We start from the raw sequence: 27,653 nt of genomic DNA on the forward strand, positions 1-27,653 counted from the left end.
TAAGGTGACAAATGCGAACGCTATCATAAGCACCTGTAATATATCGACATTGTAGCACACGGTAGATTTCCTCCCCATAATTTACCTTCCACTGGTAATATGGCAAACGACCAAGAAAAGCAGCACCAATATCACTACCGACCCGATCACCATGAGAAGTTGATTCAAGTTAAAACTGAGTCCGCACTCAGAATTTTTTGCTTTACCCATAATTTAGCCCCTTGTGCCAAAAATAGTACCGAAGTACCCACACATATTTTGAATTTGTAACATGGCTTGTTTTTTGTGAACATTAAATATTTTTGTCTGTTTCTATGTTTTTTGATGGACACATTTTGACGTTGTTGAAGTTTAAAACAAGAAAAAAGTTTGGCAGATCTTCCTCTTTGGTTTAGTGGTGTGCTGACTAAATAAATACTTCTTGCTTTTTGTAATATTCATGGTCGATTCAATTGATGGAGGTTTGATTGAGGCAAATGAAAATACTTCGACAGTAAATTGTGGTTAACGCATAATTTAATACCTTACCAAATAACAATATAAATAAGACTAATATTTTGTACTAAGCCAGGTCACGCCTCTAATTTTCCGAGTAGTCCTTTCCTGTAAAAGAAATTAAACAAATTATAAAATAAAAATTCTCAAAACAAAATATTGTTAACGTATAATCTAAAAGAGAAAAAAAATTAGTTCTATTGATTACGAGAAAATGTCACGTTCTCTCACGTACAACAAATATATGCTTAAATTTCATTATTTCAGAAAAATATTATTTGTGAAAAGCATTTTTATTACTATCGTTTGCAATTTCAGTATGTTTTTGATGACTTCAGCAATTTTATTGCAACGTCAGCTCATAAATTTATTCTCGATCTCATTAAATTTCTTAAAGCAATATGATTAGTCATTTAAAGTGCTCAATGTTTCAACATAGTAACCTTCACCAATACTTACCTTAGCTACTAATATATACAGGTGAAAGAGTGATATTAATTATAATAGTCTTCATCGACCCTTGGAGACTTGTTTTCGGGACTGGAATTCTTCTTTTGCGATTTTTGTACAAAGAGCCTTAAAACTAAACCCAGTTACCAAAAATAGCTTTATTACTCAACAGTAAAGTGCTTAGATATTTACAAAGATTTTCAATTCTTGTGAGGATCGAACCCAATATCGTATTTGACAAAAAAATCTCATCAGGTAGATTCTAAATATATTTGATCCAATTTTATTTTAATTAATAAAAACCTATACCAATATAAAACGATTCAAAGGTAATGAAACATAGAAGAGACTAATTACGTCACTTGTCAGTAAAAAGCGTGACGTCATAAAAGACTTACCTTCACGTTTACGAGATAAAAGGAAAAATATGTACCCGATATTTTTTGGAACTCTTTCTGATGGGCTTCAATTTTGTCAGATACCGAATGTCTATTTAATTATTTTTATGTAAGTTTTGTTATAATAAACAAAGTTCATCAAATCTTGTAACATCATCTGTATAAAAAAGACAATTATTGTATATAGGTACACAAAAAATCTTTCCTTACGTCGACCTGTGCTGCTTTTTCTATTTAACATGCATATCTTAGAATTTATTTTGTACCCACCATCCAAGTTAATAAAAGACATTATTTTTTCTGCCCAATTTATTAAGATTATAATAATTGATACATCCATTGATACCCTTAACCTTTGCCATAGTGTTGTTAGTCAACCTCAAGTCTTTATACAATCTTATTTGATAGTCAACAATACATCAGCAAAAATAGCGAAAATCAATCTTATCGATTCACAATAGAGCGCAAATTTGAATGACAGCTGATGTATGGTCGATAATTAGTTGCTTAGTATCAGCTTACCCTTAAATATAACTACATTGAATATTATATACTCAAAGACACAGAAATGCTATTATATACGCTTATGATAATGACTACGTTTTCTGATTAAATAATCTTTGGTTTTCGCAAATAGACCTTATGGCTATCTACTTATAGTTCAGAAGAGAATACACAGTACGGCGAGTCCCGAAAGAAGAAAGAAATAATAAACAAAAACCTGTCCTTCATAAATTGAAAACGACCATATTGCTGGATTCTTAATAAGAATCCAAAAACTAAAACGAGAAGAAGAATTAAGAAGATTAATAGAAATATAAAACTAAGTACTGTGTTAAAAGCGTGGGAATCAGAAAGCATATTACATAAACCAAATAATTATAGGAAAGATGTTAATAAATTACTGTTTCTTGTACTTTTTCAGGGATCTGGTGCGGCTGTTCTCCATGGACTTGGTAACCAACCAGACGCAAAGAGGCGAGGAGCAATTGTAGATGGTGTTCAACATATTGACGAAGATAGCGTGGGGGAAATATCCAGTTGTCATGATCGTGGTACCAAGGAGTGCGATGGCTGAGTGCACGAATTTCTTGGCTGTAGGAGCAAATAAAGAGCTCTTGCGGATGCCAGACATGTTGGAGCAGACGAAGCCAGGCATCACACATTGGAATGTGATCCCACTCTTGGTGTATTCCATTTCTAATCCTTCGGTGAATTTCTGGACGTAGGCCTGTTGGAGAAAAAAAATATGATGGTGATAAAAACTGAGGATTTTTTGGAAAAAAATATAGGAACTTTCATGTTGGAAGACTAAAAGTTTCTTAAAAGTATAATCTAAAGGTTTTACTAGTAAAATTAGTAACATACAATTAAAAAATACAATTATGAGCTTAAATATTGAAGTCTTATACTTAGAACGAAGCAGAGAAGAAATCCGATTCGATCCGCTTAACTAGCAAATCAAAACTTCGATATCGAAGTTATTGATAGTCTATAAAATACCTATTAATATTTAAACTGAAAGAGAATCTAATAAAACTTTTAATTCAAGTGTTCGACATACTTTAAAAGTAATATTGTTTAATCATGGCAGGCATGTTTGGACAAAAAAAAACCGTTTAACTTCTAACCGACCTTAGCGACCTTCGAATTGAGGGCACTGACATTATTACATTTGAATTTTGTGTTTACATCAACGCTAAATATATTTTTTTATCTTACCCACTTTCTCCCACTGCTGGGCTAAAGCCTCCCCTAAATCCCTCCACGATTATGTCCTAGGTAACATGGAACCAGTCCACGCGGTTACATATTAATATCAAAAAAAATATTTTTAACTGAAATAATTTTTAAACCTTTATTCAGGACAAACTAGGTATTATTATGATACCTTTTCAAGACAAGTTAAAACTGTTAGTTTCAGGGGAGCAAGATGAAATATTGTTCTCGTGTATATTCTTCACAATAGCAATTTGTTAGTGTTCCTTTTATATTTTCTATTTCATAAAATAATATTTATTTGAAATTTAGCATTGTTTTAGATACTTGATTTATTAGTAAGTCTGATATATGTATTTTGTTATGTCCATCCATTATAAATAAAAATGAAGGAGATTTTTCTTCTTTATCAAAAGCTCACTAAGAAGTTATATCGAGATTCGTGACGTTCCAAAATAATTATTAACAATTGTTTATTAGCTTGCAGAGTTTACTTAAAAATAAGCAATCTTTATTTATCTTGTCTCGTTTTTTTACCGCGTTTCGTGTACATAAACAATAAAATAAATTAATAACTTCTACTATGTAGTCATCGCTTACTTACTAAATATTTATTTTATCTATTGGACATCCAAAACTTAAAATCAAACAGTCTCCGATGGACAGAATTTAAACCAAGAAACATTTAACTATTCCACCTTTAAATGGAAAGTAAAAAATACAATTTCAACAATTATCAGCAAATCTTCCTTAACACTAGCTACAGAAAAAACTCTATAGAACAAAAAAGAAGATCGCCGTAGTATTTACCTTAGTAGCAGCATAAACAGTGAGCATCGGGCTCGGAATGATGGAGGAAGCTGATCCGATGTTGATGACCACTCCTTTGCCTCTCTTCACCATGGCTGGCATGATTAAGTTTGTCATGCGAGTCACTGACACCACGTTTGCCTTGATCAGGTTGGAGATTATGGTGTCCCTGGTGAAACAAACGAGAAATGATTTAAGTGTTTTCGTGAGTCACATATTGAGCTAATTCATTTTGGTCAAGTCCTAAGTAAATAAGGCTGAATGATTGAAATGGGATTTGGTTGTTGCAGATAACAGATAGACTGATGGTATTTGTCTTATTGATACATTTATTTTTACGTAGACCAGTGATTATCCCCACCCAGTGTCCCTGAAATGGACAGTCCGGTCCGGTAGCTATCATTTTCAGGGAAAGTCAACACAATGGGACTCAGTGGACTAACGTAGTCGCCGTGGATGGCTTAGGAAACAGTGACAGGATGATCTAAATACTTATCGCAAGGATTGGTTCCATGTGGCCCGGGATTGTTGACAGTGACTCGTTTGTAGTGACAACATTATGTGAGTAATATACTAATTATATGCTATGCTTATAACACACTCAGAATGAACTTGCCAAAAATGCATACACAATTACGAAAAGTGATTTTGGAATTAATTTTGTCGCACATAATTATTTTTATGTCCTCTTGACATTTATTTATCATTCACCTTTATTCAATGCAAAATCATTCGAAAGGCGTATGATCTTTGGAAATAAATAAATAAATTCAATTTCGCTGCAACCAAAATTGTAATTAAGAAGAACAATTTTGAGTCTTATAGTATTAAACCATTTCATTAATATTTTGGAACCTATAAGCATTCAATTATTTTCCACCTCGTTTTTCAATTTTGGGAATAATTCCAAATAAGGTGACATGCCGAGAATTTATTGGTCTAATATTTTGGTATCGAATTAGAAAATTATAATGCTTAGGTTTCGAGTGCATATTGCCTACTTCCTCAATAAAGATACTATAGAAACAAAATACGGGCAGGCTTTAATGTAGTATGAGAACTTTGATAATTTTGTTCAATAAATACCACTTGGTGAGCCATACAAATCTTATTTGCATGGATAAGAAATTTTCACGCATATTCCTTACATTGCAGACAGGTTATAATCGAGGTCACCACGTCAAACCAACTATGCGTAACGTGTCGCGGGATTTATCAAAGCCTAGGACAAGCGTTTAAGTGATCTGCGAATGCTTGTCCTGTATCTGGGTGTCTTTGTGCATGTGATTTGAATGTTTGTGAAAACCTCCACGGATCTTGTGCGAAGCGTAGGTACATGATGCACTAAAGTGATTATCAGTAAGAGAGCTATAAATCCTGGGAAAGTTTTGTGTTTTCACCATTGTTTATGTCATTACAATAATTGTTTTGGAATAACATTAAAAACAAAGCATGCAGCTGCAGTGGCCACACAAAAAACAATTCACAGGTTGTTTTTCGTTTAGCAGGCTGCAAAAGGTGTCCCGCTTTTACTTCGGTGCGTGATGAACTGAAATGCATTGCTACTCATAGGGCAAAACGTAAGAGACGACGACGGTTCAGTTCTAATCAGTAAGAGTGTGGCACTACTCACGTCCTTTTCCGAGGATCCCACTTCAGAGTCCACAAGGACCTTCTAAAAATCAACTTTCTGCATCTACTAAACTTTGTCCAATCGCCACTACACAACACCTATGATTTCCAAAGATGACAAGACGTGTCGGCACTTAAAAGTGACTATATTTGCGTAACGCGTATACCGCATGTATAAAAATACGTGTCCGATTAGGGTACGTAGTGTATCGTAAAATATTAAACAAAAACAAGAATTTTCAAAGATCCTTTTCATTATTTCAAATCCTCATAATATCGAATGGGGTACAATAGTTTGTGATCCGAATCAGCCTGTATAAGCCCTTATTGATACACGAATATTAATAGCAGCCAATGTCAAATAATTGCGTATAGGTCAAGAAGAACACTTAAGGGCATGAAGAAAGGTCGACGTTAATGCTCAATGTAATTTAAAAAATGTTTTCTTAATTGCTTTTGCATGTTGAGTTTTTGGAACTGTGATGGCTACTTTATTTAATAATGTTGAGACGTAAACTTGTACTCATTGAACATCGATGTTTAAAGCAGAATCTCTGATAGGAATTAGCGACTTATAATTATTGAATTAAGATGAAGCAACGGCTTGAAATAACTCATATCGGTTCTGATCGCGGCAAAGGATATTAAAATATCCAAATCGGCTTACCCATTAAGAAACTACAGACAGACACACATGTTTTAAAGTGTATTTTTTTAAACATCGCATTATCTTGAAATTTTTCGGACCAATTTTGTAAAAACAAGTGTAAGAACCATCAAAGAAACCCTAATTTCAAATTAAAAGAAAACAACGGACAAATCGGTTCACACGTTTCAGTGCTACGATCTAACAGATAAACACACATCGCAGTCAAACTTTGTGAAGATATTAATAATAGTAGATACCTAACAACACGAAACTCCAAATAATCGAAATTCCCACAAAGGTAACCACCAAGAATAATAACGTTCTAAAGCCTTCGAAACTCGACAAACGTTTTCAATAGCACAGGATTCGTTCAACTAATATTGTGGAAACCGAACACACGATGTTGAATGCAGACGAGAGAAGTCTTGACGGCAGGTGCGAATATAAGTGCAGAATTGAAATATCCCAAGCCATCGATATAGGATTATTTGCGATATGACGGTGAATTTGATATGAAGATTAGAATCGATTTAAATAAAACGCTGGATGCGGTATTGGATTTGATGATATATGGATTCGAATGGCGTAGCGATTTTGATGATCGGAAGTTTGCGATTTGGCACTCTTGGATGCTTTTTATTATTAAATGATGTAACGGTTTACTCACGCGTATTTATCAGGGTAGCCCGACTAGTTTCGGACCCAACCGGAGTCCTTAATCATGAGCAGACGCGGCGAGATCGCGAGTCGAACTGCGGGATCGCGGGTTTTTATTATGTTTTGTGTATATGTTGATTTATTAATTATTACAATTTTCAGGCGGGTAGATTTCGACTAAATTTTGGAAATTGAAAAAATGACCTCCGTTTTAGTAGACAAGGCCACTAATCACTAGACCACGCCAGTCATTATAGATATTAAAAGTAAAAAAATAACTGTATTACATAGCTATTGTATGCATATTCTACATACAGATAGAATTGGCTATTAGTGATTTAATTTTGTCATGGTCTTCGTACAAAATGTATCACAATTCAGTTCTCTTATTGCTAAGCTATTAAAATGGACACAAAATTAAATATTCCGGCAAAAAAGTCTGATTCACCCCGGAATTTAGGAAAATCATATATATTTTTCTCTCTTTTCTTTGCATCTACCAGGTACATCTTAAAAGCTTATTAAAATCCCATGAGCGCAATAAGACTTCAGCCCTTATGCCCTGCAACCTTTGAACTAAATCGAACGTATTATAAATATGATTGTACCTAGACCAATGAATTCATGCAGGATCTATCATGATTTGTGTATTTAATTTTAGTTCCAAACACTATCGGTAAACTAAACAGAAATGTCATTATGCAAAATCGAAACATCTATCTCCATATCTCCATGTTTATAATGAGTTCAGTTGTTTGGTTGATCGAGTGAAATTAAATGCATTTGCAGGTAATTTTATACTGGAGCCAGCTCGTGAATAAACTATAACTGCAGAAGGATCGATCACGGGATAGGGTACGCTTGATACGGTCCGTTCGTAGATGGGTAACCATATATGTGATAACGAATTACTCCGTGATTTGGGCCGCACGTAAAATTGTTGCTCCCGACTCTTCAGGATATATTATATATGTGGGAGCGTCAGGAACATTTTCCGAACAGTCTAGGTTGGCCTCCATCTTGGGCGTATGAGCGACGGGATGTTCGAAATAAAAGCGTCAATGTTATCTTGTAGATTGTATAATGTGAACTTATAACATTATGGAGTAGAATACAATAGGACGGTTGAGATGGAATATTATTTGGAGCCAATAGGTTAGTACGTGCTCGCTATTTTTATGACAACTGTCTTGACAAGCAAAACGAACGTCGTCGCACCTAGCGCCACCTACTACTCTATTCGGGGTAACCCGCTCCCTTTTATAATTTACCACTTACTCATTATAATAATAATTATGGACTATCTTAATACACATTTCCACAATCAATTAAAATCGTCTAAATAAACAAAGTATTCTCAATTAATCCGCGCGCCGTCACGGCCGTCCTGCGTCGTCACACGTCCTCGTGTGTCTCATGTGCATCGTTGTTGTCTGCAAACATTAGATAAAATGATACACTACACTCTCGTCTTGGCCTTCCTGACCAATTGGGTGACTGCTGATCACTTATCATTTCTCATAAGACACATTTTCCACAAATCTATCTTAAAAATTATAAAATCCATCTCCGAACTATACTCCAACTACAGCTATAGCTATAGATTAGCAAATATTAAACACACCGGCTCACCAATGCCACATAGGCCCTTGAATGCCAACCAGGTTCGCCACCCAGGCTAGTTTGTGCCACACAGGATAGTTGTCGCCACACAGGCTAATCGTCGCCACACATGCTAATCGTTGCCACACAGGCTGGCCACACAGGCTGGCCACACAGGCTGGCCACACAGGCTACTTGCCACACAGGCTTGCCACACAGGCTACTTGCCACACAGGCTCGCCACACAGGCTACTTGCCACACAGGCTTGCCACACAGGCTATTTGCCACACAGGCTATTTGCCACACAGGCTATTTGCCACACAGGCCATTTGCCACACAGGCTATTTGCCACACAGGCCAACACACAGTCCAATCGGTGCCACACAGTCCAACTGATAAATTGAATCAACTGCTAAGTAGTGATCTCCTCTAACCACACAAGTAGGACTCACTTACCCGCGCCGTCATCGGCACATTCTACTCATGAAGTATCCCAGGGACAAATTATCAAAAGTACAAGAAACCAAGAACAAAAATTCACTCAGTTAAGTTCCAAATTCAGGCTCCACACTTACGTGGATTGGGTCTTATTTGACCAACGGAAACCTCGTAGCTCAAAATTCAACATTTGTTTTCAGCCAAGAATATTTCTTTATGTTTACTTATGAAAAATATGAAATCCTAATTTTTAGGACAAAGTCATTTAAGTCCGCACGGCCACGGCCGCGTTGACTCAACCCAAAATATCGCTACGTATTGCACAGCATTGTATTACGTTAGCCTGGAAACTTGTCAGCTAAAGTCTGCTTTATTAAAGATCATTATGCATCAAAGAACAACACAGCAGTACTCACCACTCGGTCATTCGTTATCATGATTATAATAGTTGACTTTATCTTAACATCTGTATCTTCTTTACCAGAAACCTTTCATTAAGTCAGAGCTACCAAGTAACTCTACAATCTTACAGTTGCCACCAGCAACTCACTACTGGAACTAATCACGAATCTCAAAGCAGGAATCTGAGTCATACAAAGTCCGCACGCATTCCATGTGAATACTGAGTCCACCCGACTCCATGGCCTCTCCAAGACCCAATCTCAGCCAGAGTCACCATAGTCTCTTCAGTCGCCACCTCTGCCATAGTTAACACGGTCTCTGCTTCGATCCCGACCATTGACCTAAAATTCTATACTATCACCATTCTCGACCTCGTTCTTTATTTGGAACGGTACTTAGTTTTCGGACTAAAGATATAGGCACTTTGGATAAAATCTTTACTAGTGGTAACAACAGTGTTAACAGCCTTATACTCAGAACGCATAACTGCCAATGACATGTGCAATAACACCTATTATCATTCAAACAATAAGAAACTTATTATAACATATCAGTGCTTAACTTTGATTAGCCCTGGGAAATGTTCATCATCACACTTATAACTTTAATCCAATCATAAGCATCAAACCAAAATGACCTCCCTCCGGGCATGATCATGCAACCTCCTTAGGTAACGATCACAACGGGTAACCTCTATCCAGTCACTACCACACGTAACTTCCATCCGGTTACAAACACAACACCCACTACTAGAGAACCTCACTTTCTCAAACCTTGATCAAAATAACATTAAACTTGGTTCTTTCAATTTGACACTTTATTTGTCCTATACATAGCCCCTTTTATAAATCAATAACTTTAAAATCTTAAATAACCAACTTCTTAACGAAACTGCCATCAACTCATACTGATAAATATGCCGCTCCTTATCAAAAATAAATTGTAATCGACCCACCGTTGTGTTAGTGATCCTAAGGAAAGCTTGACCATAAGCACCCAGTTCAAATTAACTCGATACTCGCTGGAGCTCACACAGCGCAACACGATCAGATCACTCTCCGCACTTCGCACCAGTTTCCCTCGATGACTTTAAGGTACAGACATAGCGGTCGACATAGGTCGCTCCTCCTCCGCAAATAACTGTCTCTTTGAATCGACATTATAAGACGACAAGCTGTAATAAGAGCAATAATTAGTTGTCAATATTGGCACCATACAAAAATCAAACTCAAGACATTTTGCTTAAACTTCCGATACCTCGCCTAATGGCTACAATCGTTATACTTACTCACTTCTTTTTTTCAAACACAAGACATACAACTGACTTGACCACATACAATTGACTCGAAGTGATGATGCTACATTCCATTTAGCAAAGACAAATTCACTTACGTGCGTTGCTTTTCTTTATTAACTTAGTACAATAACCATCAAACCTTTAAACGTCTTGCCGAATTTCAATTTAGTACGCATTGTAAGACAGCAACGTAGTATATAGTTGGCCAATTTTCATTTTCAAATCTAGATTTCAAACCAAATCAATCCGCTTTCTTCCAAATGCTTGATCTGTCAACCTGCTTTTTCTCGTACAAACTGCTTTATCGTCGACTAGCTGTTGCCCGCGACTTTGTCTGCGTGATTTTCAAGATGTGAACAACTATGAAGTATAATAATAACGATCATCGCAAAAATGTAATGCAATATTGAAAATGAAACACTTCTTTTTACATTTTAAGCTTGCTTTTTTTTCTAAATTGTAATGGATCTTGAGCGGCCCAAAGACTATCAAATGTTTAAATCAAACACATTTCATCATTTACGATACTATCCTGGTGTCAAATATTTCACAGCTGTTTTAATGACTTTTTCTTATTTAATCCCAAAAAGAGGGGCTTATAATTTTGACATATCTGCCTGCCTGCCTGTCTGTGACATCATAGCTTCCGAACGAATTGTACAATTTTAATTTAAACGTAAATTATGTGCGAGTGTTCGTTAAGACATGTTTGACAAATCGAGCCGTTTAAAAATGGGGGGGGGGATGCAAGTATGAAAAAATAACAGAAGGTATAACTCAGTCTTAGCACTTCTGCTAAAAATGTTTTACTTTCGAGGGTTTCCATTTTCTAATTGGGTGGGTTATGATTTTCGAGCACGTCTGTTCTTTGGCCGGCCTACACCTGAAATTGTTAGACGGATTATGATAGTGATTATGAGGTATCATAAAATTATTATTGTACTGTAACCAAAGAGGTAAACCAGAACCATATTACTGAGGCCCCGGTGTCCGTTCGTCTGTCTGTCACCTGGCTGTTTATCAGGAACAGTGATAGCCAGACAGTTGTTATTTTCACACACGATGTTTTCTGACGATATAAATAAGATGTCAAATTATTTTTGTGGACGGAGCTGGCGAAGTGAGAGTCGGGCTCGGTAACTGTGGATGTTACATAGTGTCATAAGATATAAGATTTTGCAAAATTGCGCCCAGATAAACGCTTTCCTGAAACACGTTATGTTTGATTGTCCTCTTAATATTAAAACTGATCTTCCTCACAAACATTTGGAATATTTCCAAAATAAAAAAGTTGGTAAACGTGTTATCTTGGCCCCCTGGTTTTTTGATCATAATTTGCCTTTAAATTGCTGATAAATAAATAGCGTGAAAAAAAATATATCAGACACCCCTTTTTTTAAATTGACGATGACAAAAATCTAAAGTATAGGATATGTCCAATTTGTGATGTTACGACAAAGCAAAATATGAACATAAAAGTGTCTTCATGCGCATGAGTTCTATTTACTGTACCAATTTACAAAGAAAAAATACGTATTTTATTCGTTAACCTACCTGACGATCATTGAAGTAAAATACCGTCATCCCTACTGCATAAATGGAACTTAAATAAAGACTACATGAGGTTGGTTATGAGGTTACGCTGTCGATTCCGACAGCCACAATGAATTTTCCAGACATTGTGTGACGGATGTAAGTGCTGATAGCTACACGCTATTATCAGCCTTATTGGAGAAATTTACAAAAATATGTTTCTAATCCTCGTCGGCTTAGCTTTGGGATCTCAGAAACTCATTCAGTCTCGTTCCTTCCCCTGTTTTTACCAGGCTACGAAAGAAGAAAATTTTAAATAAGTAGAGATTACAATAAATTGTTAAAGGAATCTTTGGAAGCGCCACGTGTGCGGTCTCTGTAATGGCGGATGTAGACCAATCAAATTGTTAAAATATTGAAAAATCCCAGTTATCAGTAGACATTGTTCTATCAATAGATACATAATGTCAAAAACCGTCTAGCGTACGCTCTTATTCATTGATAGCTTGGGTCTTATAGATCTTTCACATTGCATACCTATTATGAAGTTTTTATGCAAGTTTTCTGGGCTTTTCTATCCGAAATACTTTTGGCCTATGTAATGTTGCAAATTTAAGAAAACATTATTTCATTGTTTGAAAAGCTTTTTTTTTGTTTGAAAGTTTATATTTTTGTTAGATGATTGGACAGATGAACCAAGGTAATATAATTAACTGTGTCGTTCAGTAATTTATTGTTATGCATAATTATAGATGAGATCAATGTGAACTACATGCAACTTTGGGTTGAGTGTCACTAAGAATTCCTTTATCTTGAAGTAGCATCGCCAACATTACCGAGCTAAAAACATAGGTATATACACCTATCGTAAATAAACACAAAATCATATTACGGCATTCCACATTTAAACTTGAGTAATTTTAGTAAACCAATAAAAATAAAAATAATTTAAGTTCCTTTATTTCAAGAATGTACCGATTACGAAGTAATATTTGTATCAAAAGAATAATAATGAAAGTATTAATAGTTTATGTTTCTTTTATTTTAATTACTGTCGCGCTAGGTCTACATTAGACTTGAAAGAGAATAAAATGACTGATTTTGTGAAAATGATTTACTTTCGAAAAAATATATTATTGCTCTGCCAAAAGTCTTAAGATAAATAGCGTGATGTTTTTGGAGTAAATTGATGACCGTGCTGCCTACTACTTAATGGGATGAAAATACACCTCATAATTGTATTACACGATGTTACGGGTGAGTCCAAAAATTTAAAACTTTACTGCTCATGCCCCCTGCATAGTAGCGTTATGGTTTTTGTATATTTGTTGTATCATGTGTACAGTAAGGTTCATGCAAAATTTTAACGAAATATATTCAGTAGTTTATGAGATAATTTGATATTTGTGTATAGATATAAAAGGCTCCTGCTCACCCCCTGTATCGAAAAGCGAGATAATGAGTAAAAAGTATGTTGACCGGACCTCTTGTTGATATTCTCTGAAAATGTGAATCAAATCTATCCAGTACTTTCCGAGATCTTTCCGGACATACATACAGACAAACAGACAAACAGACAAACAGACAAAAATTCTAAAAATCATATTTTCGGCATCGGAATCGTTCCTAGACCACCCTCCAATTATTCTTTTTTAAAAATATTCAATGTACAGTTTTCACTTTTCTACAATTTTATTATATGTATAGATACCGATTTCAGAACAACCTCACTTCTGTCTTCTAGAAGCTTATACAGGAACTTGATTGTTTTCTTTATACGGTTGCGGCACTCATTCGATACGTAATCCTGCTTGCCACAACTATAGGCCTTTGGAACGTCTTCTACTCGTGACTTCATTGCCACTATCGGCGAAATGGTATACTCATACATAGTAGGCTTTGTTTTCTAAAAGTAAGCGCGACGAGTTCTTGTTGCAGTCTACTGCGACTTTTAATATCTGTGGTAAATGCAATTCTGTACAATCGTGGTTCTATCATCGCTGCGTGCGCCAATGTAAAAGCAATAGCAGTCTTCTCCACTGACAAGAACTTCATCCGTGCGGTTCAGGTGCTCATAACTCATATCAATCATCGACTTCTATGGACTAATCGCCATAAATTTGCAGCTGGGGTTTTTCAATTGATCAAATGTTGCCAAAACACGTCTTCAATTCAGGCATGCTATTCCAGGAAACGGTCTATATTATCTTCACCAAATGTATTTCGTAGTTGCATTGCAAAAAGATATTTCCAACAATCGCAATAATTTTCTGAGGACATAATATATTTTCATGCTGACCTGTATTTATCTTTTACGATGCGTCGCTGGTAATCCCACTTCTGATGTGGGAGCGTCAGGAACATTTTCCGAACAGTCTAGGTTGGCCTCCATCTTGGGCGTATGAGCGACGGGATGTTCGAAATAAAAGCGTCAATGTTATCTTGTAGATTGTATAATGTGAACTTATAACATTATGGAGTAGAATACAATAGGACGGTTGAGATGGAATATTATTTGGAGCCAATAGGTTAGTACGTGCTCGCTATTTTTATGACAACTGTCTTGACAAGCAAAACGAACGTCGTCGCACCTAGCGCCACCTACTACTCTATTCGGGGTAACCCGCTCCCTTTTATAATTTACCACTTACTCATTATAATAATAATTATGGACTATCTTAATACACATTTCCACAATCAATTAAAATCGTCTAAATAAACAAAGTATTCTCAATTAATCCGCGCGCCGTCATATATATTATTATTTTTACATATCTTGACAGTCGTTTTGGGTTGTCAGAAGCTAGAAAGTCTGTCAACCAGTCTAATTAAGGGATGTCGTGTTGCCCAAGTAATTGGGTTGAGGAGGTCAGATAGGCAGTCGCTCCTTGTAAAACACTGGTACTTAGCGGAATCCGGTTAGACTAGAAGCCGACCCTTACACAGTTGAGAAAAGGCTAGGCCAATGATGACTGGATTGTGAGAACCGGCTATTATTTATACAACAAGAAATTCTGATAACCAGTCTGACTAAGGGGTATCGCGATGCCCAGGTTACTAGGTTGAGTTTACGAGGTAAATTTACGTATGTAACATTGTTTATTACCGCCTGAAGTATAAACTTGGTTTTACCACGTTTTACTTTCATACCCAGTTTTCCCTATACTGTATGCTTCATGACTTTTATAAGTTTATTTCATGTGCATTGCTACTGAATTTATCGTTTTACGTCATCGCCACCGGTCTATAAAACCTCCATTTTGTTTCAAACAGTCAAAAATGTTAAATACTCTTAAAGCTCGCATTTTCGCGACACAATTCAGAATCACAGCTGGCATTTGGGGCTTTTAAGTTGTCAAATGGAATAAAACGGATGCCAGCGTCCGTCGTATTGGATTTGGTGTCACAAATTTTATGACGTCACTCGTCGGGTATTGAAACACTATTCATATTTAATTGTGTTTATAGAGTTTGATATAATTTGCAAATGAAATAAGAAATTGATTTATTTGCGAATTATGTCATAATTAAAGTAGTATAGTGACACTTACTTGATGTTTTTTTTACTAAAAGATTGTGATAACGAAATTTTTTTGAAACGTTTTCGTCTGTATGGCCCTCCAGACCTTATTTTTATGGCCACATACATGCCGCTAACACATAGTAGTATAGTTAAAAGATTTTCTATGTTAGGAAATTCAACACCTTATTTCGATTTAAGAATTTTCTCAATCCTTACTCATATTCGACTTTTCTGAAAGCTTAGCTGTGTCTTAGTCGCAAATAAAGTCAGTTCATATAATTATCTTAAGTTTCAAAAATAACTGGACGACTTGAAAAAAAAAATGTTTCGATTTTAGATTCTAAACAAATTAAACAGTGTAGGTACTTAAATTCTTTAGGACTTCATACATGACAAGTTCATTACTCAGATCCAAATTCCTTTAGCCAGTTAATAAAAAAAAACAATCTTTAAGACGTGGACATATTTTATTAACTTCGAGGTCACAGACCTTGTTATTTGACAAATCTATACTTCTATACTAATATATAAAGCTGAAGAGTTTGTTTGTTTGTTTGTTTGAACGCGCTAATCTCAGGAACTACTGGCTCAAATTGAAAAAATCTTTTTGTGTTGAATAGACCATTCATCGAGGAAGGCTTTAGGCTATAGACCATCACGCTGCGACTAATAGGAGCGAAGATACAATGGAAAATGTGAAAAAAAGCAAGGCAGGTATAAATCATAACTTATATCTTCTACCCACGGGGACGAAGTCGCGGGCAACAGCTAGTTTCATATATTTGTCACTAACGCTGATGAAACCAGAAATCAGGTTTAGAGTCGTGTCATTCCAAACTGGTTCCCCCAAATCAAAGGTTTATAATATTTTATTTTCATATCCGTGTTTTGTTGTTCTGCCATGACTGCCTATACGTTTGAGTTTATTTATATTTTTGTACATATTTCCTCATCGATTTATTTATTTTTGGAAGGAGGATAAACAAGACACACGATTAATCAAAAATCCATTGGCAAAAGTAAAATTTAATTTTGTCCTGCATTTGTCATAAGTTGGCGTTTTTTCTAGACAAATGTCAAATGACGTTTGTCAATTCTCTGTTTTATAAAAAAGGAATACATATTTTTCCTGAGGGTCAAAGTTTTTCGAGACAAAACGTTTTTAAAAAGTCATCACTTCCTCTTTAAGACTTGTCAATTTCATACACTCCAGTGATTTGATCAATCAACGTTACCACTAGTCCAGAATAAAATGAAATATGGATCGGTGGTTGAAATGAAAACAAATGTTAAATAAGTGTGAATCAATGTCTACCTACTATTATATCTATAGTTATGCTTTATCTAATACCTGGTTAAGCCTTGTCGATTCAGTAGACATGTTGAGTGTACACAATCTATTGCAGTTCACAGTAAAATTAAATATGGATGGGTGGGTGAAAGCACATGTCATATTGCGTCTAGTTGTGCTGACAGATAATTCAAATACGTATCTGTATAATACATATCTGTATTTTATGCAACAGTATGTATATTTTACTATTATTATTATTTTTAGCAAGCAGGTAGATACAACTGATATACGCCTGTATCCTGTTATTTTCATTTAGGCTGTATTCGTAGATCTTGTGTGATATAAGATGATACAGATAACTTATGAGAGAGACAATGAGTAGAAAAGTGGAGAAAATAATAATAATAAATAAACTCACCAATCGGGAAGGTCGAGGAATCGTTCAGGGTATGCGTATGACATCCCTACGTTGTTGACCAGGGTGCCAATCTCCAAGTCACCGACTTCCTTGGCAATGTGCTGGTAGATCTCTTCGCCTCCACTGAAGTCCACTTGGACGATCTTCGTTGAGACTTTGAATTCATTTTCTGTGAAATAAAAATGCGGTTTTATTTGACAGATCTTAGTCCAAAATATTGTTACAGAACTCGATGTTATTCCTTAGTTAAGGTAAAAAAGGCGCCGAAAAAACTTGAACTTTCGAATTGCTCTCAAAAAGTTACAACCTCATCAAGTACCTATCTCATTGATCAACTCGCATTTCAAGGATAACGGTAATTTTTTGTCTTAGAGTAAAACTAACATTGTTATTTAATCCTTATGTCGCAGAGGGTTTCACTTTTTTCTTAGCTCTTACTCCCCCACTGTAGGACATAGGCCCCTCTTAGATTTTTCCACTCTGTCTGGATTTTACTAAAATCACAGAAACACCCAGAGTAAATTTTAGAACAAGCATTTGTGGATCACACAAACGCTTTTTATACACGGGGTCGAACCTGTGACATGTCACTATAGAAAGTTATTTAACATACAAATTAAATATTCTACTTCCTTTTAAAAAAATATTTCATCATAAATAAAACGTCTATTATAACATGGTTTCACAATTACGTAGTATCCCAGCCATTGTTGCAAGCTGCAATCTTCTAAAATCCCGAACAAAACAGGATAATCTAATTATTAAAGGCGTTATTTACCTAATTCCTGGGCGGTTGCTTTCAGTTTATCCATCGAACGGCTGACTAGAACAATATTAACGCCGCGTTGAGCAATCTGTAACAAAAGAACAGATAATTAGCTTACACAGCGTAGAAATACAAGCATTTATAGTATATTCTAAGTAAGAATAATATGTATAATGCTATTTTTATTAATCTCAAGCGACTCGAAAACAGTTAGCGGTTATTTTTAAAATTGACTGAAAATCTGTTAAAGTAATAATCCTCTGTGTATCGAATTTTAAAAAAGTAAGACACTAAGAGCAATGCAACAGCATTAAAAAAATGTCCTAGAGTGTATGTATAATGTAAAAGAAAATATGTGTGGTGTGATCTCAAACTAAAATTAACTTATGTAAATATTTTTATGAAAAAAATAACTAACAACAACCTTTGTAGAAATCCTCTGTTATGTTTTGATTTTTATTAATTAGTACATATAACTTAAATAAATTAAAATCAATTCCTAAAAACGATTGATTGATTCGATTCATACAATTTGAAAATACATTCCTCGAATTCAAAATTGATGAAGAATGAAAATGGTTAATTTTCCTTAGCAGATGCATGTCTAAAACTACTTAATATGATAAGACATGTTACTACTAGTAATAAGGATCAAATAAATAGTATTTTGAACCCTACTCCATGTACTACAAGTTCTACAACTCCAAAAATATTCAAAACAAAAACATTCAAAAAGTTTTCGTATTACAGAATAAATTTTAATAAACGTATCTCGAGACATTCAAGCGTTGGCAGTTTTAGAACTCAATTATAATAAATAATACTTAAGTGTTTTGAAAACATTAAAGTTTGCCACTGATCTGCGTTGAGGTAAATAAATAATGAAAATATATTTTTCTCGTTCACACTTTTCTTATTTTTCCAAATCTTGTAAGGCTGATCACAACATAATAAATAGAAGGAGTACTGCTACAGAAAATTTAGAAAAGGCCTCTTATGCAGCTATATTTCTTTCGTGAGGATATTTTGAAAAAAACTTTATTATCCCAAACGATTCCACTTGGGTCCGAAACTTGTCGGGCAATCCCTATAAATACGCGTGAGTAAACCATTGCATCTTATAAGCTGTAGCATTTTTTTTAAATCCACATGGTTTCTGTTATTTGTGATTGTGTAAAGACTCTAGCTAAACCAATTATAAAAATCGGTATAACATTCGGAAGCTAAGATGTAATTAAGGAGCTTATCTATACTAATATATAAAGCTGGAGAGTTTGTTTGAACGCGCTAATCTCAGGAACTACTGGTCCAAATTGAAGAATTCTTTTTGTGCTGAATAGACCATTCATCGAGGAAGGCTTTAGGTTATAAACCATCACGCTGCGACTAATAGGAGCGAAGATATAATGGAAAATGTGAAAAAAAACAGGGCAGGTATAAATCATATCTTATATCTTCTAACCACGCGGACGAAGTCGCGGGCAACAGCTAGTGTACCTATATTAAAACATTATACTTATGAAGTATCTATAGAGCCTTAGTGCCTTAGTAAAAAAAAATGTGAGTATGGAGGATTATATTTAACCTATACGAAATTCAACAATTTTATTGAATAATTACCTGTCTCGCGTATTCCTTTCCAATTCCATCTGTACATCCAGTGACCACTGAAACAAAAGAAATTGATGTTTAATAAAATGAAAATATTGCAATGATCTTACGAGATAATTATTTAAAAAAATACTAAAAATAATCATATTGATTACTTAGTTCTGAGAGTTTGACAACATTTTTTTTTTAAAAGCCCATTTTTTTATTCAATGTTCTCATTTAAATGGTTAAACAAGGGTTGCTGCAGCAGCTAGTATTCATAATATACCTAATTATAGTTCTACTGTAAGTGTGTATATCACTGACCCCCTCCTAAAAGGCCGCATTTATTTAAATGAATTTTATTGTATGGTTTTGTGGATGGATTTTATATTCGTAAATCAGCATGAGTCGATAAGTCATTAAAAAAAAGTAGAAAATCAACCAGTCCAAAGCTGGGCAGACGACGCAGCTATGTTCAGGGTTAATGTCATCATCGGCCTAGTTTTTTCCCAACTATGTTGGGGTCGGCTACCAGTCCAACCGGTTTCAGCTGAATACCTGTGTTTTACAATGAGCGACTGCCTATCTGACCACCTCAACCCAGTTACCTGGGCAACACGACAGCCCTTGGTTACACTGGCTGTCAGACTTTTTCAAGCTTCTGACTACCTGTAACGACTGTCAAAGATGTAGGAATAACAGCCGGGACCCACAATTTAACGTGCCTTCCGAAATACGGAATGTTGCATGTTCAGGGTTTATGTCTTAATAGTAAATTGAAACGAATTCGAAAAGCTTTATAAAAAACACATTAATTTAACAAAGAAATCCATCACATCACTTACACACACGGGAATTTTGAATACTTAACCTAAAGTGCACTGGAAGTGCTTGCTTACTAGATCTGTTAATTGGTATGTGGTAGCAACACTCTGGATGCGGTATCAATTACAAATTATGCTAATTCGGGTACAACAGGGCCGTGATGACACAACACTACACCGGAATATACGATTAGTGTACGTTGGGGTTGCAATTTGTGAGTCATGATGGTACGGTAGACGAAACATGTGTCGGTAATGTTAGCATGTATTCATTAAATTAGCAGAAATCTTGTAAGGTCCGGGAACCGATCCTGATTAATAGAAAGATAAGTCAAAGATTCAACTGCATTCTGGCACAATACTGCTCATTCCAACGTTTTCATACACTGTCTTTTCTTCTTTATTTGTTTGTCGTTCCGGCACAGATTCCTAATTAGTTACTACGTAACTTCCGGTTGGATATTTTCAAAATCAAAATCAAAAGTTTTTTATTTCAAGTAGGCCGTTTTCCAGGCACTTTCAAAACTTTAAGGTGATGACTCTATTTGCAACTTAATTTTGAGGTACTTCCCGATAAGTTGAAATTTAAATTACTTACAGGGTAGTTTCAAACCCGATGGCAATGCAATTTGTAACTATAAAAAAATATTTACCTTAGGATTTATATTGATTTTTTTTTGTAACTTTATGAAACTATAAATATTGAGGCCAAATATTTAAATTGTGAGAAATAAAATCTTTAAATATATTACAATTAAAACTACTACTTTAAAAAATACCTTTCCTCAGTATTTGTTCCTCCTTAGTATTTGTTAATAGCCTAGCACGAAAATTAGTGGAATAAAAAACAGTGCGAAGAAAAATATGACGCAAACAAAGAGTGCGTCTGTTTAATGTCTAATGTATATTATTTAACATAATATTCATTTTCCAAATACAAAAAAAAAATGCATTCTTTAACTTTTTTATACTCTAAGACGTCCAGTAACCGTACCAAGGTATGTAAACATAAATTTTGATGACGTAACACACTTTCTCAACCTGTTCTTATCATCTCAAAGCATTGGAAACCCAACCTTATGTTGACGCTATAAGTGACAAATTAGATTGAAAAAATAAACGCGGAAGGGAAAGTTATCGAGTCACTCTAATGTGGTACCGTAATTATTATAGATATGTAGAAATATTATATCTAGATGGCTTAGATGATAGACGGACATAATAACTATTAATCTTATACTGCCAGTGTGATCTGCTGTTTTGAATTGCTAAGGAGATCAAAAGTCCTAAAGTAACTCTTTTTTAAACAAAAAAAAGGCTAATGAAAACCTTCAAATATAGGACAGCATTATTATTGTTGCCTCTAAGAGCATATACTAATAATTCCCATGTATTGAACTACGACTAATTAGTCAGTTATTTTTCGTGCCGAAAGCGGATAAAACCCGATAAAACACGCAAGGAGCATGATTAGGGACTCCGGCTGGGCCTGAAACTAGTCGGGCACTCCCGATAAATACGCGTGAGTTAATATGCATAATTTAAAAACGTACGTTAACCGTTATTTATTAAATAATTATAATTGAATTATAGAAAAAAAGTAAAATAATATTATAATAAATCCATATTTCTGGGGATTCACTACCATTATAAAAGTTAAACCACGGTTTTATGATACGGCATCCGTATTAAAAAGATCATAAACTTTTATTCACATCACATTAACTGGGTGCGCATTTGACGTTTCCGAAGAGGATTATTAGGGTTCCATTCTAAAGGGTAAACATGGAACCCTACTTGACTTCGTTGTCTGTGCATGCGTCCGCCACGGGCGGTACCTATACGGGTTGTACCTAGCCGTGATAGCTAGACAGTTAAAATTTTCGCAGATGATGTATTTTGCTGTTGTGACAGCAAACAATAACATAAATACCTAGGTTCGTTGCTTAACTTAGGTGTTTGTCTTATTCTGTACAGTATATTCTGACGACCTCCGTGGTCGAGTGGCGTACGCACCGGTTTCAAGGTGTCGCTATCTCTGAGGTCCCGCGTTCGATCCCCGGTCGGGTCAATGTAAAAATTAACATTTCTACATTGTCTCGGGTCTGGGTGTTTGTGGTACCTTCGTTGTATCTGAATTCCATAACACAAGTGCTTTAGCAACTTACTTTGGGTTCAGAACAATGTATGTGATGTTGTCCGCATTTATTTATTATTAACTTTGATAGGTGACTATTTTACAGTATCCTCAGTTTGGAAGGCACGTTAAATTGAGGATCCCGGCTGTTATTTACACATCTTTGTCAATCGTTACGGATAGTCAGAAGCTTGAAAGACTGACAACCGGTCTAACTAAGGGGTATCTTGTTGCCAAGGTACCTAACTGGGTGTAGGAGGTCAGATAGGCAATCGTTCCTTTTATAACACTGGTACTTAGCTGCATTTGGTTAGACTGGAAGCAGACCCCAACATACTTGGGAAAAGGCTAGGATGATAAAATTACTTTATCGCACTATCTGTAGATACTTGCAAACCATCTTGGAAAAAAAACTAACGAACCATTGAAAAAAGCGTTTAATATGGTAATATCTTGTTATTGCCGCTAATTAACGAATTTTATTACGTTGTCTATGGTCAGTGAGTTTTGTTAATAAATGTGTTAAACAGACTGACAAGGAAATATACAAATTTTAAGTGAAATGGATAGGACTTCGTTAAAATGTATGACTAGTCTTTGTTTATAGCCTAACCGGGGGGCCATAGATCCAATAGACCTTTCTCTTTTTGCCCAGTCATCATCCCTTTGGGTAGTTAAACATAAGTAGTACAGCATACATTTTTGTATAGTTATCCCAACCGCACACGCTCTGTGTGCGTCGTGTCGCGTGTTCGATCTCTGACTACGGTAAGCGTTTGTGTGATCCACGAATGCTTGTCTTGAGTCTGGGTGTCTTTGTCCATGTGTCTCAAATATTTGCGAAACCCCCGCAATATAAGTATTAAATTCTTTAGTGCGGGAGTTGCATATCAAAAAACAAACTCCATAATTCTAAATTAACAACACAAGCAAAAATACACAAGTCCCTGAACAACAAAACAATAATTTCACCAAACGGACTTAAAACGAAACATAGACAAATATCATCAACACTCAACGGTAAAACCACAATAATTTAATTAACTCAGAGAAAGACATCACGCGACATCGTTAAAAGGAAACCTAATAATTCTCACGAAAACTTTTATCTGGCGAAACAGGAGGCGAGAGAAAGACTAGGAGGTAAACACCTAGTCGACACCAGGAATAAGAAAAGGCATTCTCATTGTAGGAAACGTTGAAAAGTTTAAACACCCGATGCGATGTGTAAATACGGCGAAAGCTAGTGATGGGCCACGAAATAAGCGATTAAATAGAATGCATGAGTAAATGATGTCGGTCTAGTGCGAGTCTAATTTTGATCACATGCTCAATACTTTCCCTATACGGGAAAGAGGCGTATGCCTAACAGTGCGAAGTATAAAGGCTGTTATTACTTTTTATTAAAAATTTACTATTTCTTAACCGCAGTCCCGCTCGCTGCAAAACGAAAATAAACACAAAATCAGGATAGAAACTATGCTCTGTGTTAGTCCTGGTTATAAACTATCTGTGCTCCGAGTTTCGTCTAAATCCGTTCAGAGGTTTTTTCGTGAACGAGGAACGAACAACCACACAACTAAACTTTCGCATTTATAGTATGATTACATTATAATATATTATACTTTTCAAATCAAAATGTTATTAAGACAGTTATGAACTCATTTGAAATGCAATGTAATTAATAAAAAGTACATAGTTAATGTATTTTTCTTTAATGACGTAAAGATCTTTACTTTGTTTTCAAATAAATCTAAATAAAGTAGGCCGAAAGTTAAGCAATACGATTCGCATACATTATTAAACGTTGCTTTACAACTAATTTACTAAAGTAAAACAATTGAAGTGTTGAAACTCAGTAATTAAATAATTATGGCTCTATACTTGTAATTATAAGATTGACATTGAGGTACCTAATTGTCACTTCATTACTTCAGGTACTCAAAAAAGGTAAGCTATCTCGATACTTACGTAGTTTTGTAAAAAAAAATAATTAAATAAAACGCAACTAAAAACCAACCTAAAAACAAATAAAAAGATACCTTAGTCATATATGCCATTAAAATATATCAGACATTTATATCAAATGACGTTTTTTTTTTTAAAAAAAAAAAAGACGTGGTACCGTCCGACTGGGTTAGACCTTAAAAAGATATTTTTTTATCCTTTTAGGGTCTTACCCAAAGAGTAAAAACAAAACCTTTTTACTGAGGCTTCACTGACCGTTTGCCTGTCTGTTTGTCAGTCCGTCCTTCACCAGTCTATATCTCATGAACTTTGATAGCTTGGCAGTTGATGCAATCACAATTAATTTCCAATTTAAAAGGTGTTTTTTTTTTTATCTCTGCCTTTTAAATTATCCGTCATATTAAACACGTTTTTATTAGCTTCTACTTAAAGTAAAAATACTTTCTGTTTCAAACTAAAAAGTCTATCCATCTCACTCTATCTGCTTTTTTCGTGGCCATCAAATATCGAAGCGAACTTTAACAGCAAAGGTAATTCTTAGTTTCAGCTATGAACAAGTTTTAACAACTTCAAGAGAGCATTCACAATGACTTACCCCAGCTTTAGTTTCTTCTACAAATTGTAATATTAATTAACTACGTTCATCATATGAAAACTTACAATGAGAAGTTATTTGAGTAAAGAAGTCAAATTATGAAAAAGGTGCACTGGGCTGAGACTTGTAATTTGTCGTATGCAATATGCAGACAGAAAAAACGCTGTCTAAAGTCCAAGGAACGCTGTGTTTTATTTTTTTAAGGGTCATGTTTGTGGCTGTTTAGACTGCATGTACCTGCAGATGCGTAGATAACTATCGAAAGAGAAAAACCGGTCAAGTCAGGCTCGCAACATTAACCCATAGAAATAGACAAAAGAAATTAAAAAAAAAATCGGTCGACCAGTCTTTGCTTAACTTCGTTTCTTTTATTTGCCAGTTTTATGTACATCATATGTATATGTTATAACAATTGTTTGAGCAATAAAAGTTCATGAGATACAGCCTTGTTACAGAGGAATAGACTGCGGAGGTTTGGTATTAATTTTCCTTTTTTTACACTTTAGACTCGTTACTCTAAAAAACGTATATTTAATTAAATAACCCACATCATTGCTCGCTATAATAAACTCGAAAATCCATAACATCTATTGCAAAACCATTTTAGATGCTACATAAAACTTTTAAGTAACTATAGATGTACTCACAGAAGTTAGACTCAAAGCGTGCGTAAATAAAATTAAAAAGTTCAGAGTTTCGTAAAAGGCGAAGAAAATTAAACATTAAAACTTGGTCTTCAAGTAAAACAACTTGATATAGTTGCAATAAAATGCTTTTGGAGAAAGAACGACCATTTACATAATATATATAATTTAAATATACTCGTAAACTAGATAATGTAACCAAACGTTTTTGCATGGCAATACTTGTTGAATATATTGATGAATTCTATATTTTCTATGTATCATATTAATTGTAAAATTTCTTTAATTATATAGCATACCAATCTAATTAACACGTAATCAAAATTTTACGAATTTACGTGTACGTTTTAAAATGACGTCATATTGGTTCGTGCCTTTGTTGGGATCGAATCTGCATTTGAAACTATGCAAAGAAACGCAAGGCAACCACGATACAAGTCTGTCTATACTACCACACTTCACTTTGTAATGATATTTAAGTAATTGTATTAATTCCCGTTACTCAATTAATTAAATTATATTATAATTGTAATATTTATTAATTAATATTTCTACACCAACGCTTTTACTTAGAGTCCGATGTACCTCCTTAACATCCGTATTTATATAACGTAAATGACACACAAATTAAACAAATAAATATATTATACGTTCACAAATTACGTTAGCAAAAAGGTGTTGACAAAAATATTTAACATTAATTCGCACATCGAAACAAAACGAAATTCTTTCAGTACAGTCAGAACTGAAAATCGATGATGAAAACGCCCGAGTCAGACTTGCAACACTTAGGATTCCGTACAAATATACTAAAATAACAAATCGGTAGGGTAACAAATAAATTAAAGGATTTTATTTAGGTATCCATAAATTTAATTTTTTACTAAACAAAATGGCCGTGAAAACCCCCTCCTACAGTCGGTGTTAATTTCAACTACATATTTAGATGCCACAGTTCCTGACATACAACCCGGTGACAGAAGGACGAACAGACAGCGTACCTCAAAAACTCCAGGAACTTTTGAAATCTCATAGTATTAATGTACACTTGTCGCCGACTGTACTAACATATAAAAGAATCACACCTATGTTTTAATAACGTTTACTATGTTTAAAGGATAAATATTTAGATAAATCAATGGACGCATGATAGTATCGAAACAGGTTTGTATACTTGGCGGTAAATAAATGGAAAGTTACAACCAAATGAAAAGAACATTATAAAAAAATCTGTATAATTTTTCGCACTTCAGAAATAGACTATGGCAAATTCTATTATTTCCATACAACGCCATCTAGGCTTAAACTAAGTAAAGCTAGTTTTATCAGTACTAGATAGCTGATAAACTTACTTATATATTTATAAATACGTATATTATTAGATGTCAACTACAATTAGCGTTGCTCCTATGGCCTATGGCTTCCAACTCCAGCATCAGATCACCTCTATGTCATAATATTGCATGGGCACGCAATATTCCTATTATAATATGTATGCTGTCAAAATTTCAGCTCAATCGGAAACGGGGAAGTGATTTCATTACAGACCAACAGACGAATTGACAGGTGAAACTAATGAAAGCGTGTAAAAATACTTTAAATCTCTATTGGTGCTCGAAAAAATTAGGGATACCCTCTATTTCCTCAAGTACTAATGCTGTTTAAGTGCCGATTTTTCAATCGCCAGACAATTTTTATTCGACGAATACGTTTTGACAGCTTTTGTATAGAAAATTTGTCAAACAGCCATATTTATTCTTCAGATAAAAATTATCTGATGATTGAAAAATCGCCCCTTAATCACTCAA

General features: G+C 34.8%; 1 protein-coding gene across 1 annotated transcript in view; it reads right to left on the reverse strand.

The window, feature by feature from the left end:
- Positions 1–1,637: 1,637 nt before the first annotated feature.
- Positions 1,638–27,653, reverse strand: part of LOC113494127 (very-long-chain 3-oxoacyl-CoA reductase) — a 30,038-nt gene continuing 4,022 nt past the window's right edge. Inside the window, exons 2-6 of the mRNA XM_026872287.1 lie at positions 19,705–19,751; positions 18,097–18,172; positions 17,319–17,487; positions 3,873–4,041; positions 1,638–2,574 (exon numbers count right to left, since the gene is read on the reverse strand). Of these exons, the coding sequence (XP_026728088.1) occupies positions 2,245–2,574; positions 3,873–4,041; positions 17,319–17,487; positions 18,097–18,172; positions 19,705–19,751 (791 nt within the window). The 3' untranslated portion in view covers positions 1,638–2,244. The remainder of the gene's footprint in view (positions 2,575–3,872; positions 4,042–17,318; positions 17,488–18,096; positions 18,173–19,704; positions 19,752–27,653) is intronic.

This window comes from Trichoplusia ni, chromosome 1 (assembly GCF_003590095.1).
Source record: "Trichoplusia ni isolate ovarian cell line Hi5 chromosome 1, tn1, whole genome shotgun sequence".
Lineage (NCBI taxonomy): Eukaryota > Metazoa > Arthropoda > Insecta > Lepidoptera > Noctuidae > Trichoplusia > Trichoplusia ni.